The following is a 14,683-nucleotide window of genomic DNA, read 5'->3' as shown; positions in this document are numbered from 1 at the left end:
GTCCATGCGGAATTCATGAGGAGTGAGGATTTGACCCAAAAATGGAATCTCCTGTACCCCAAACACACATTTTTCGGTTTTGGCAAACAGTTTGTTTTCCCGAAGGACCTGGAGCACCTTCCTGACATGCTCAATGTGGGAGGACCAGTCCTTGGAAAACACCAGTATGTCATCAAGGTACACTACGAGAAAAATCCCCAGGTAATTTCTCAAAATCTCATTTATGAAATTCTGGAAGACCGCAGGGGCATTACACAACCCAAAGGGCATGACGAGGTATTCGAAATTGCCTTCGGGCGTGTTAAACGCAGTCTTCCACTCATCCCCCTCTTTGATGCGAATAAGGTTATACGCCCCCCGTAGATCCAATTTAGAAAACCATTGGGCCCCCTGAACCTGATTAAAGAGATCAGGAATCAAAGGAAGGGGATACTGGTTCCTTACCGTGACCTTATTCAGGCTACGGTAGTCAATGCATGGCCTAAGACCACCATCCTTCTTCCACACGAAGAAGAAGCCAGCACCTACCGGAGAAGAAGAGGGACGAATGTAACCCTTGGCCAGGGATTCCTGGATATACACTCTCATAGCTTCACGTTCGGGACAAGAAAGATTAAATATCCTACCCTTAGGAAGCTTAGCTCCTGGTACCAATTCGATAGCGCAATCGTATTCTCTATGAGGAGGTAACACTTCGGAGGCCTCCCTAGAGAAAACATCAGCGAAGTCCTGAACAAACTCGGGTAGCGTATTCGCCTCCTTAGGGGGAGAAATAGAATTAACAGAAAAACATGACGTACAACATTCATTACCCCATTTGGTTAGCTCCCCAGTATTCCAGTCAAACGTGGGATTATGCAACTGCAACCAGGGAAGACCTAGAACCAAATCGTACGATAATCCCTGCATCAACAGTACAGAGCATTGCTCCAAATGCATGGAGCCAACAAGGAGTTCAAAAACAGGGGTATGCTGTGTAAAATAACCATTAGCAAGAGGAGTGGAGTCGATACCCACTACCGGGACAGGTTTAGGCAAATCAATCAGAGGCATAGCAAGGGACATAGCAAATTCCACAGACATGATATTAGTAGAGGACCCTGAATCCACGAAGGCACTGCCGGTAGCAGACCTACCACCAAAAGAGACCTGAAAGGGAAGCAAGATCTTAGTACGTTTCATATTTACGGGAAATACCTGTGCGCCCAAGTGACCTCCCCGATGATCACTTAGACGCGGAAGTTCTCTGGCTGCAATCTTATGCTTAGGACAGTTGTTCACTTGATGCTTGTCGTCCCCACAGTAGAAGCAGAGACCATTCTTCCTGCGGAATTCTCTACGTTGTTGGGGGGACACGGAGGCCCCGAGTTGCATAGGTATCTCTGAATCTTTCGGGGAGGAACGAAGCAACGGAGCTTCGGGAGGCATCATGGGGGAGTCAGAGGAGAAAACACAAACGTTCACGTTGTCGTTCCCTGAGACGTCGGTCAAGTCGTACCGCTAAAGCCATAACCTGGTCTAGGGAGTCAGAAGAGGGATAGCTAACTAGCAGGTCTTTCAGGGCATTCGACAGACCCAACCTAAACTGGCACCTTAAGGCAGGGTCATTCCACCGAGAAGCTACGCACCACTTCCGAAAGTCAGAGCAATACTCCTCAACAGGTCTCTTACCCTGACTTAAGGTCACCAGCTGACTCTCGGCAAAGGCAGTCCTGTCAGTCTCGTCATAAATAAGTCCGAGAGCAGAAAAGAAACAATCAACGGAGGGCAACCAGGGTCTGTATGGAGCAGGATCAAAAATAGCAGGAGCTGTAGCTGGGCCAGGAAACCACAAGGAAAGAATCAGAAGCACCGAGGGACAGGAAGGGCAGGCTTAAATAGACCGAGGGCGGGAGCTAGCTGAGTCTGGCCAGGTTACGATAGGCTCTCCCACTCCTAAGCCTGCAAGCCTGAATGGTGGAAGCAGGAGTCAGTCTCAGGGATGTATTCTCAGGTGCTGACTGATTAGTTCTGGGAGTTAACCCCGAAGCTGTGCCTGGCAGATCCTTTACATAAATCTGTTCTTCTCAAGGATTGGTTAGTATGAACCATGCCTCGAAGAAACAAGTTTCAGAAGACCTCAGAAGATGTGTTATATGGATACAAGTAGCTGAAAAAGGATACAAAAACCATTGCTAAAGATCTGGGTGTACATCAATCCACTGTTAGACAAATGAAGATGAAGAAAATTAACTAAATTAAGGACTAGCAGTGGGCGTCCATTTAAGATCACTCCAACAGAACAACAGGCAATCCTTAGTTGAGACAGAAACCAATGGTAACAGCAGAAAATCTACCGAAGACCCTAAAAACTCCCAAAACCTCTGTTAGTGAGTCTACTATTAGAAATACAGTCAACAAGAATGGTGTTCATGTAAGCACACCACAAAGGACGACGCTGCTGTCCAAGAGGGACATCATTATGGTCAGTCTCAAGTTTGCCCAAGACCACTTGGCTGTTCCACAATGCTTCTGTGATGTTCTACAGACAGATGACCCGTAGAAGGCTGTGCACGTAAAGGCATCGGAAGAGTTAAAAATTCTTACTCAATTTTGTGCAAATCTTATTTGCAGTTATAGGAAACGTTTGGTGATTGCTGTTAAGGGAGGATCTATAGGTTTGACGTTAAGCAACAATTGTTGCATTGATATACAATAGGTATTCGTTCACTTAATAAGTTAAATTGTATCACTGCCTAAAGGAACGATTAAAATATGATTTTTATTATAGAAAACCTTACTAAAATAAGGGCTAAATAGCCAATTGTACTAATAGAGGCATAAGCACGGTAGACCAGACAGAGGAGGAACGGTTACAATATTGTTGTTAGCACCATTGCTGCCAACCAACAATTCCCCCAGTCTGAATTATAATATAACACCTGGTCAATCCGTGCCACTAACACGTGTCCCTACGCGTTTCCGCACCGTTATTGTCACAGTGCTTCATCAGGGGTACACTGATGTGATTTCAACACATCGATTTAGATTAGTATGGCCGGGAGACACCTATTGCGTGTCTCGTTTACATTCACCCGGCTCGTATACGACACTGGTCAGCTGGTCGAACACGAGCCGAGTGAAATGCCGGACATAAATAGTACTAAGCCCCTCCCTCCTGAAGTGACGCGGCGGCCGTGCAGCCAACCCATGTCGAGCCACGCACATGACGCGGCCCAACCAGGGCCGGCCCCCCGGCGTTCGCCGTCACCACAGGAGTGAAGGACAAAAGCGTCCATGGTAACCAGGGATCACAAGGCGGCCAGATCTCACTGGTATCTAAGAGGTAGCTAAGGAGAGGATCCAGGAAAGCGACGCGGCGATCGTAGACCGCAGCATTAGCCAAATATGTCACCACAGTGTGACATCCATATGAGGAGGGACATAGCGATGACAGACATAAATTCCCGATCACCAGGGGTATCTCGGGGGCAACCAACGGAGGACCAGTGATGTCACCGCGATATTATCGCAAAACAGAGGGCTGGACCCAATATAGTAACCACAGGGCAACCATATTGGAAAAGGATGAAAATACGGTATATACCCAGGAGTATAGCCAGTCGGGGTCACAGCAGTGCTATCAAAGGAAACAATTATACGATATTTGTTCATTGAGACCCGCCGGTTTCATGGTATGCATGCGGAAAATCCATTGGGCGGGTCTCAATGAACAAATATCGTATAATTGTTTCCTTTGATAGCACTGCTGTGACCCCGACTGGCTATACTCCTGGGTATATACCGTATTTTCATCCTTTTCCAATATGGTTGCCCCGTGGTTACTATATTGGGTCCAGCCCTCTGTTTTGCGATAATATCGCGGTGACATCACTGGTCCTCCGTTGGTTGCCCCCGAGATACCCCTGGTGATCGGGAATTTATGTCTGTCATCGCTATGTCCCTCCTCATATGGATGTCACACTGTGGTGACATAGTTTGCTAATGCTGCGGTCTACGATCGCCGCGTCGCTTTCCTGGATCCTCTCCTTAGCTACCTCTTAGATACCAGTGAGATCTGGCCGCCTTGTGATCCCTGGTTACCATGGACGCTTTTGTCCTTCACTCCTGTGGTGACGGCGAACGCCGGGGGGCCGGCCCTGGTTGGGCCGCGTCATGTGCGTGGCTCGACATGGGTTGGCTGCACGGCCGCCGCGTCACTTCAGGAGGGAGGGGCTTAGTACTATTTATGTCCGGCATTTCACTCGGCTCGTGTTCGACCAGCTGACCAGTGTCGTATACGAGCCGGGTGAATGTAAACGAGACACGCAATAGGTGTCTCCCGGCCATACTAATCTAAATCGATGTGTTGAAATCACATCAGTGTACCCCTGATGAAGCACTGTGACAATAACGGTGCGGAAACGCGTAGGGACACGTGTTAGTGGCACGGATTGACCAGGTGTTATATTAAAATTCAGACTGGGGGAATTGTTGGTTGGCAGCAATGGTGCTAACAACAATATTGTAACCGTTCCTCCTCTGTCTGGTCTACCGTGCTTATGCCTCTATTAGTACAATTGGCTATTTAGCCCTTATTTTAGTAAGGTTTTCTATAATAAAAATCATATTTTAATCGTTCCTTTAGGCAGTGATACAGGATCTATAGGTTATTCAATTCAATGGTTCACTTACTTTTTCCCCCTACACTGTGGTTGTCTACTCAATGAGCTCAATAAAAGACAAATCAGTGTTTATGTGTTATTAGGTTAGTTAAATGGTGTTTGTCTATAATGACAGATAAAATCAGACCACATTTTATTAGTAACCAATGCAGAAATCCAGATAAAAAGGGTTGACTGTTCTTGCAGCTGGATAAGAGAATTGATGGAAAGAGCAATTTACAAATATTTTGTTAGCCTTTGGCTCCTATTACCAGAGACCACTTATTATCCATTAACATGAGAATACCATTAGGCCCTAATTTGCGGTCTATTGACTGCAATAGGATTTAATGGTATGCCAGGTGGATGCATGGGCACAGGAGCTGTGTCTGCACCACCCTTGGAGGGCTCAGGCTGTAATATATAGCAGATATCCCACGGCAATGACTGGGATCGGTGTTACTTCCGATCCCGACCCTTAGATGCCGCAGTCAATGGTGACAGCAGCATCTATGTGGCTACAGAGGTAGGGGGCTACTTCTGCCACCCTATGAGTTCCCCACGACATGATCGGGGGCACGATGTGTTGCCTTGGCCACCGTGGGCCTAACAAAGGCCTTCAGGCTTGCCAGGGCTGTATGCCCATTAGGTCTTGTCTAATATCTTGCCTGTCAGTTTTACACTGTATACCAAAGCATTATATAAGTGATCATCAGATCACATTTTGAAGTCTCCTAGTGGGACCCAAAAAAAAAGTGTTAAAGTATAATAAAGTTTATTAGGAAAAAAAAAAAGTGTTAACAGTAAAAATAAAATGATTTTTTTTTTACATAAAAAGTAATTTTATTTAGCGAAAGTGTTAAAAAAAAGTAAAAATAATACACATATATTTTATCACCATGATCTCAACGACCCGTATAATAAAGTCAACTCATTATTTAAACTACACGATGAACAACATTAAAAAAATGCAAAAAAACCATTTTTTTTTCCATTCCCCATTCTTCCACGAAATGTGGTTTTATTATGCAAGAGTAGTAACACAAATAAAAACGAGACATATTTGGTATCGCTGTAATCGTACCAACCCAAAGCATAAGGGTAACATTATTTATGCCACGTGGAGAACGGCGTGAATTTAAAGCGCAAAAAAAACCAATGTATAAATTGATGGGTTTTATTTTCAATACCCCCATCAAAAAAAGTTGTTAAAAGTTAATCAATCAATGAATCAACAAGCAATGTACACAGCCTGACAGTAGTTTAGTGAGCCTTCTTTTCTCTTCAAAACGACTACATCGTTCTGACTCAATCTTGTGCACTGTGAACACCAAGGGTGCAAACAAATAATGTGCAGTAGGAAAAAGTATAGGCGTTTTTATCCATATCATGTTATAGTTCATGGCAACATGCAGTTATGTATCCCCATGATCAATGGTCTTAAAAAGAGCATGGGCAAATAAACTTCAAGTGTTGTTTGTATGCAACTCAGCATGGGAGCTTAGTTGTTGCCATACAATCACATAAAAGTAAGAACCTCAAAGTTCGACATTGTAAGTTAACCCCTTTTTTAGATACCCCCTCAAACCCCCTTGTGTTCTGTGCAGCACAAATTATTTAATATATTTAAAGTATTTAATACATTGCCAACTCTCTGTGAAGTAATAAGCAGTTAAGATAAGCGCTCATTCATTGACTGATTGAATCTTTAATGCGGCCAAAAAAAATAAAAAACGCTAGTTCGACAGCACATCTCCCTGTGTAATAAGGGAATGTGCTGCTGACAGGAATCAAAATGTTTGTGGTCTAATGATCGTTCATCCCCATACTTGCAGTCATTCCGCCATTTAAATGGAAGAAACGAGCGCCGATCGTTACATATATGCTATATTGTCGATCGTCTCTCGTTTAGCGGCATTTTGCCGAGGTGAAAGGACTTTAAAACAAGCACAATAAACAAGTGATAAGCACACAATGAAGAAAGGTAAAATCTTACTTTCAGGACTCCTTGTTGAATAAGTGAAGATGGATGATTGACTAACACTATAAGGACATCAGCTTGTATGACTTCGTTGAAAACATCAGCTACCATGATATCTGGCATAGTAATTAGCACTCCACATAAAAGACTATAAAGCCCGCCACACACAAGGTGCATACATTCATCAACGGATCTTAAAAAAATAATAAAAAAATGCTATAAAATTGTCACTTTATTCACATCATAAAATCAAATCAATTGTGAAAACGGCGAAGTCTGTATAGACAAATACATCCTATTACTTGTTTGTATGAAGAGCATCTTAGGCGTCATTCACATCAGCAGCCTCCATTGCAGAGCCAGGCAAATATGTCGGACAAAATAGCGCAGCGTACTGCTCTATTTTGTCCATTAAAACGACAAACACCATGACGGAAACGCGACGGAACCCATTAAAGTCAATGGGTTCCGTCGGGTGCCAGTCATGCGACGGATCTGGCGCTTCTAGTATTTTTGTTGCTCGAATCCTATGATGGAGAAGAGCAATGAAAATACTGAACGCAGATGTGAACAAAGCCTTAGTTTAACACAATATAAAAATATTATCAATATACTTAATTCAAAGAAATTTATAATGAATAAAGGAAAGTTAAATTTCTGGCACAACATATTAACATTGTTCTAAATATTAAAAGGGTTGTCCACCAATGAACAACTGATCACCTATCCACCAGATAGGCCATCAGTATATCATCGGTGCGGGTCAGACACCCCGAACCGTTAAGCCGCTCCGGCTGCCCATGGGCACCGGATGTTATGGCCCATTATGCAATGTACGGAGCCAGAAGCAGTTGGCTTCGTACATAGCATAGCGGCCGTCTGCTGGACTGCAGCTCTGCTCCTATTCACTTGTATAGGAGCAGAGCTACAAAACTGCAGCTGGACGCTATTCAGTAGCCAGAGCAAACTGCTTCCCGCATGTGCGTCCGATGCTCGGAGGTAGCCGGATCGGCTTAAAGGTGCGGGATCCGGGTGTCGGACTCCCACAGATCATGTACTGATGACCTATCCGGTGGATCTTTAATAAAGCTTTGCTTTATACGATGTGTTCTGTCTGAAGATTAGAACGTCACATTCAAAATCCTGCTGGATTTTGTTAGCAGACACCCCTTTAGCTGTAAATGGGAAAGCGAATAAAACAAAAGCTCCAAATTAGTCAAAAGGTAAAGAATTTACAAAGACAAAACTTTTAATGCAGATTTTAAGGCTATGTACAGCTTTGAAGTGAATTTCTTTTTTAATAAATCAATGTTTTATCTAATTTTAAGCAACTTTTAAATAGATTTTCCTTTTAAACTTTGTAAGAAACAGCTTCTATGTTTTCTGTATACAAAGAAGAATCGTTCCATTTTAATCAGGTCAGCTGTGGGTCGGCTCGGCTGAAAGTTGGGCCTGCGTGTCTCTGATACTCAGGATCCAGCTAATAGCGATCACATCTAAGCTCATTACCTTAGATGTGATTGTTAAAAGATGGAGAATACAATATATACATTTCTCAAAGACACCTTGGTTTTCGATCCCACCAACCTGCAAGATCCTATATCTGACATCTCTAAATCATATTGAGGTTTTAGACCTAAATCAGACACTGAGAAATATTTAGATGAAATTCTCGAGCAATATGAGAGATCTTACATGGTATGTAAACTATTAAACCCTGCTTAAAATGGCCCTTAGACTTGTATCTAAATTATATTACGCCGGACCTCAAACTGTGTGGAAACATTCTACCACTTTATGTCCCTCAAAAAATAAACAACTTACCTATTTTACTGATCTCAGAAGCAACTTTACAGATTCCATTAAGGTGTAGAAATGTTGACCTCCCCACAATTGATATGTGGATAGAAAAGGTCTCTCAGATCTGCCATTTTGACGAATTGGCAGTCTGGAAACACCAATCTAGAGAAAATTGTTTGACAATATGGAAGTCCTAGTTGGATTTTGAACATAAGGCCTGAACTACAATATTTGTGCCACTTCATTCATCCCTTTATCAGCTAATGCAAAGCCGCAAGGCTAGATAGATTTTAGACTATTTTATGTACATGAAGCTTATTCTGACTAGTCTGCATATTTTCCTGTTAAAGATAAGATGGGATGACCATTTGATTTCTTGTATTATTACTTATTTGACGATTTGTCATGACTTTCTTCTGCAGTCCGTGTGTCACAGATTACGCATGATCACTTGTAATAATTGTTTTTTCTTTGTGAACCTGTGAGTCCTATTCTAATGCTGTATAGTTTTAACTTGTTTGACACTAATATGCAGAATTTTGATTAAAAAGAAGCGAGAAGTTAATATTACTGCAGTATCATATTGCACAGGGTTTATTTTTCTTTTTTTTTACCACAGACACGAATAGGTCTGTATTACAGCTGTAGACCCTAAAAGGTAGGATATTAATAGTGAAGACTATTTGCAAAATTGCTGTATTATTTGAAAATTTAAGAAAGAAAAATAGGTAGCGAAGGTGTACAGAAAGTGCTGTCTTAGCTATATCAATATCCACATCTAAACACTTTATCAACCCAGTAAGTTGCCGAATTAGCATGTTGGAGGATATCCCATATTTTGTTTTTTATTTTCCTTATCTTCACATAACTGTGCTGTGTGTAAATAACATCCCACCAAACATTTACACGCGGTTATAGCACATAAGCACTTGTACTGTATACAATGAAGAAACCAAGTTTTACAAGCTTACTTTCACTACCCCATACATGTGCAGCTGAGTGCATGTACCATGTTATAGGAGCTGCTGCACAGACCTGGGGCACTTTAAACTACTTGTCTAGCCTCCTCCTCCGTTTGAGAGATCTGTGCCGTTATATTTGGCTTCCAATATGTAAATTAGCCCATGTACTGTCAGTGTGGCGTTTCGTTTCATGGAAAGTGCAGGGGGGGGGCATGATACTTAGCACTCTAACACTGTCCAATCAGCTACGGACAGCGTAGATCACACACAGTCTTGTCATCACTGTCTGAAAAGAGCTGGAGAGAGGAGTGCGTGCGCGCAAGCGCACAGCTCTGCCGCTATGGAACAGAAGAGAAGAAGAAGAATTCATTTGCATTCTTCTTCTCCTCCTCTTCTGTACCATGGCGGCAGCAGCGGCGTCGGAGCTGTGCTCTCTCCAGCTCTTGTCAGACACTGTCCAGTCAGCAACGGAGTGTCAGAGCGGCTTGTGCTGTGTGATCTCTCTCGCGAGATTACAGTCTTGTCATCACCGTCTGATAAGAGCTGGAGAGAGTGCACGCGCGCATACCTCTCTCCAGCACTTGTGAGACAGTGATGACAAGACTGTTATCTCGAGAGAGAGAGATCACACAGCACAAGCCAATCTGACACCGTCCGTAGCTGATTGGACAGTTTCAGAGAGCTAAGTATTACACCCCACTGCCCTTTCCATGAAAAGAAACACCCCACTAACAGTACAGGGGCTAATTTGCATATCAGGCGTAAAATATAACATCACCAATATCTCAAAAATGAAGGAGGCTAGATAAGTAGTTTAAAGTCTACGGCCTACGCACCTTTCGTCCGTTGTCTCCAATCGGTGATGGATGTCAGACATCACCGCGTCACATCCTCTCTGATGACGCGGCACCAGAAGTGGGGTGGGGCCATCTTTGTACCCTCGGCTTAACGCCGTTCCATCTCCCTCCTCTGTGATCCTCTGACTGGTGCCTGTTTTGTCAATTAACTATAAAAATGAGGTCCCCGCCAGGATGACGCCACCCCTGGACGATGGCATCAGCAGAAACGCGCGTCGGGTTTTGGTGTCTCCCCTGTGCAGGAACATGAATATAGGTGTGTACTCTACTTTGTAGGGCATTTTTGTCCTTTTCAGTCTCGTGGCTATTTTGACTTGATACGCTTTTTGGATGATGCCAATGCTCTGTCTCTTGTTACACACATATATACTTCCCTACCTTCATGTCATTATCATTAGTATGATATATTGTTATTGACTGTAGTAAACCTTTGCATATGATGCACTAGGTGCGTTTATTGTCCTTCCACTCACTCCTGTATCCACATGTCTGCATACTTTAATTTATGCATGTATATGCCCTGACTATTACATCCTTTCCTGCACAGGCCAACGCCATGTTTTTTTACATTGTGTGACTTATCTTTCAAATGTTTTGTATCTATCCCCCAATAAAGTGATTTTTTTTTACTAATAATTCATGATCGTTTGTGCTAGTATTGACCTTTTGGTTGTAGGTTTATCCATATGTTTTTGGTAAATGCACCAAGTCACGCTTGGTCTACATGTTTGGACGTCTCTATTTAGATATACGTGAATTTTTCCTTTCTTTTTTTATATATGCTACATTTTTGCATCTTGAGACAGTCCTCTAGTTCCCTATATGTACAGATAGGTTGTGTAAGTAGTTTAAAGTGCCCCAGGGTTTGTGCAGCAGCACCTTTTAACATGGTGAACTAAGCTGCACATGTATGGGGTAGTGAAAGGTTCTCTTTAAATAAGTATATTTTACCTTTTGCAATTAAATTGCATGTGAGAGAAAAATTTATCCAAAATCATAAATCAGTCTTCAAGGTCTGATATTTGTAATGGGCATTAGTAGGTCTATACATGATTTACACTCATTTAGTAGCTCTGTGAATAAATAACTAATCTATTAACATTGTCCTCTATGTATTTTATGTATAGGAAAGAAGAAAAAAGCGAAGATCCAGCGCTTTGAACTTTTAAATCAGTGATCAGGGAAGTAAATCAGTGATGTTTGCATACTCGTTCCAGTAAAATCAAGATGAACCGCAATTTACTTCACCTGCGATTACCGGATATAAGCCTCCAATTGTTTGTATTCCTCAACTCACAAGCCATGAGGAAGGACGTAGTATACGTCTGAAACGCGTAGGCAAACATCACTGATTTACTTCCCTGTACCTGGAAACTATCTTCTGTTTTTAAAAATTTGAATAAAATGTAAACACGTTTCATTTTTAAAATTTCAAAGCGCTGGATCGCTTCTGCTTTCCTATTTCAATGCCGTGTGCCGTCGCGGCAATCCTGGCGCTGCCTGCAGTCAAAATCCTGCTAAATGGTGAGCTGGAGGATTCCTCCTTACATTTTTTGTATTTTATGTATGCAAGTGGATTTCTAATAAAAGAAAAAAATACAATACCTTTCTTCCATATTGACTGGATTTGCATGAGTAAGAACAAATTCTGGGGAGAAGGCAAGACTACCCCATTCTTCAAATTTTTTCTTTTCAGTAACATCTGCCCAACTTGTACTGGGTAGAGATCCACTTGAAGGAAAAGCAAGACTAATGCTAGCAACATTGCCTTGCCCTTTTCTAGGAGAGTATATTCCTTTCAGTTTATCAGGTCTCCTCAAAACGAGGTCTTCTCCAGTGATTTCTTGAGGTGTTAACATACTTGACTCATCATTTAGAGTGTATTGGTCCAAGGCTTCTCTAGGCGGCTCTGTAATTGTGATACAGTCAGGAGGCATACCTGACTCACACATTGTTTGGGCTGACTCACAACTGCTGAGATTTTGATCTTCTTCGATTTTCAGCACTTCTAATCTGTGGTCAGATTTGCACATTCCATCTTCTATTGCTTGCTCGCGTTTAAGAGGGTCAGTCAAATCAACTATACTCTTACTCAAGCTTCCTCCTATCCTTTTTGGCAGCACTCTTGGTGAACTAGAGGGAGATGCTGGCAAACTCTTGGAACGAGACCGCTCAACCACAGAAAGATGGATATGCTGCTGTGATGAAAATACAGAAGTATCTGCTCCTACATGAAAGAAAAATACAAATATTCAAAGTCTACTTTCACTTCATAACTTTATGCAAAAGGCTATTTATTCAGCAATACCAAATCATTTTGTCACTGAACTAACCATTACTAATAAGTCAACTAAAATCTACTGAAACATGAAAGATTTCAATGCAAACTACACACTGTAAAAAATAGATTAAAACACCACCTTTTCATAGTGAAAATTACTAATGTTATTGAGCAATTCTTGATTTATATATACATTTGTATACATTTGTCATTAAACCGGTTTCCTGGGTCCCCCGCCATTTGTCAGAACAATGGCCTCTTTATCGTTAAATCTTGTACAGCGGCCAGGTACTGCAGCTCAGCTCAAATTTACCTGCTGTTGTGCCCCATCAGTGCTTATGGAAAAGGATTGTCCTGTTAGTCTGACGATGTCAGCAAACATCATAAAACAAGACACAAAACTTGTTCAAAGAGATTGAACTTGCAAAAACCTGTAGCCCATAGGTTGCCCATATGTTAATAAATGTTAGTTTACCATAGCCTTATTAATGTTCTTCAGTGCAGCTCAAGGCCAATCTAAGTTTTTATGAGCAACCTCTATTCGGTCATCTTTTCAAACATCGGACCACTCAAATTTTTAATAGCACGGACAGCTCTTGTTCAGAGTTTTCTTGATGTTTTTTTTACGTTTTGTAGATGTTTTTGCTACTGTGTGCTGTATTATGCCAAAGAACTTGCATATGCTATTTTATTAAATGGACCATTATGAAATCCCTATGAACTCATTGCATTAACTACTGCTGTGATTTTACATGCTGTGTGTATGTCGGATAAACACAGCCTATGTGATAAATACAGTTACATAAGCTGAAAAAAAGGTTAGAGACATATTCAAACATCGTTTTTTGCTTCCTAAGAGCAAATATTTTTTCCTGACCCAAAACAGTTAGATAATTTCTCAAGAGCAAATAAGCTCAATACTAAACTTCTAAATGCATTCTTTTGAGTGATTATTTTTTTTTCACTAAAGGAAAATAAAACGCAAAAAAAAATAATCAGTGGGCTTTGCCTCCACTCTAAGGCTGGGTTCCCACACAGCGTAAACACTGGAAAACTTTCTGCAACAGAATTCTGTGCGGAAATTCCACAGCATTTTAAGTAGCAGCAAAGTGGATAAAAATTTTCTGCACTAAAATACTCAAGTTGAGGGTTGTACAGCGTTTTTCGCAGAGGAAAAGCTGGTGCAAATATAAAGTTTGCTACATTCAATGCTTTACACTATATCTGCAAGTAAACCCGCTGCAGAAAATCCATTTAGCAATATTTGCAGCAAAATTGCACTATTTGCTGCGGTTTTCTGTGACTGATTTACCTGTGTATTTTTGAGATTCTTTTGCAGAAAATCTGCAGCGTCTCCTACCTGTGGGAACATACCAACGTTTACATTAGAATTTGAAACTATTTTAAGCAAAATTTGCATTCTATTGTCAATATCACCAGTGGCATTCCCTTAGGCCTCATTCACACAACAGGGTCTGAGTGTCGGCCGGGAAAATCGGCCGTTTTTCCAGGCCGGTTTGCATCCGTTACGATTCCGTTCCGGACCGAGTTGCCGTTTTTACCGGCCGATTTGGACCCGATTTGCACCCGTTTTTTTCCCTGTCCGTTTTAAAATCGGATGAATTTCATTTAAATTTGTTGCCACACACAGCCCTTTGTAGATAATGCCACAGCCCCCCTGGTAGGTAATGCCACCCAGCCCCCTGTAGGTGATGCCACACAGCCCCCTGTAAGTGATGCCACACAGCCCCCTGTAGGTGATGCCACACAGCCCCCTGTAGGTGACGCCACACAGCCCCCAGTAGGTTGTACCCATCCCCCCCTTCCAGGAGAAGTCACTGACTTCAATGTCCATATATGGACAGTGTAGTCACTGACTTCTCCTGATGAGGAATTCCCTGCCACAGGTCGGGAATTCCGCTTCAGAAGTGAGTGACGTCACTGTGTCCATATATGGACAGTGTAGTCACTCACTTCTCCTGTAGCGGCATCCCCAGCCATAGAGTCGGGGATTCCGCTGCAGAAGTGCGTGACTTCGCTGTGTCCATATATGTACAGTGTAGTCACGCACTTCTCCTGTAGCGGCATCCCCGGCCATAGAATCGGGGATTCCGCTGCAGAAGTGAGTGACTTCGCTGTGTCCATATATTGACAGTGTA

General features: G+C 42.3%; 1 protein-coding gene across 4 annotated transcripts in view; it reads right to left on the bottom strand.

The window, feature by feature from the left end:
• The window catches only part of LYST (lysosomal trafficking regulator), a 342,444-nt gene that overhangs the window by 158,687 nt on the left and 169,074 nt on the right, over nucleotides 1–14,683 (bottom strand). For 3 of the 4 annotated variants that reach the window (XM_075862446.1, XM_075862447.1, XM_075862449.1), the window contains exons 23-25: nucleotides 13,837–13,884; nucleotides 11,849–12,470; nucleotides 6,640–6,817 (exon numbers count right to left, since the gene is read on the bottom strand). In XM_075862446.1, the coding sequence (XP_075718561.1) occupies nucleotides 6,640–6,817; nucleotides 11,849–12,470; nucleotides 13,837–13,884 (848 nt within the window). The remainder of the gene's footprint in view (nucleotides 1–6,639; nucleotides 6,818–11,848; nucleotides 12,471–13,836; nucleotides 13,885–14,683) is intronic. The other variant, XM_075862448.1, reaches the window with a different exon arrangement.

The sequence above is a fragment of the Rhinoderma darwinii genome, chromosome 4, assembly GCF_050947455.1.
Source record: "Rhinoderma darwinii isolate aRhiDar2 chromosome 4, aRhiDar2.hap1, whole genome shotgun sequence".
NCBI lineage: Eukaryota > Metazoa > Chordata > Amphibia > Anura > Rhinodermatidae > Rhinoderma > Rhinoderma darwinii.
This window is presented reverse-complemented; position numbering and strand designations above follow the sequence as displayed.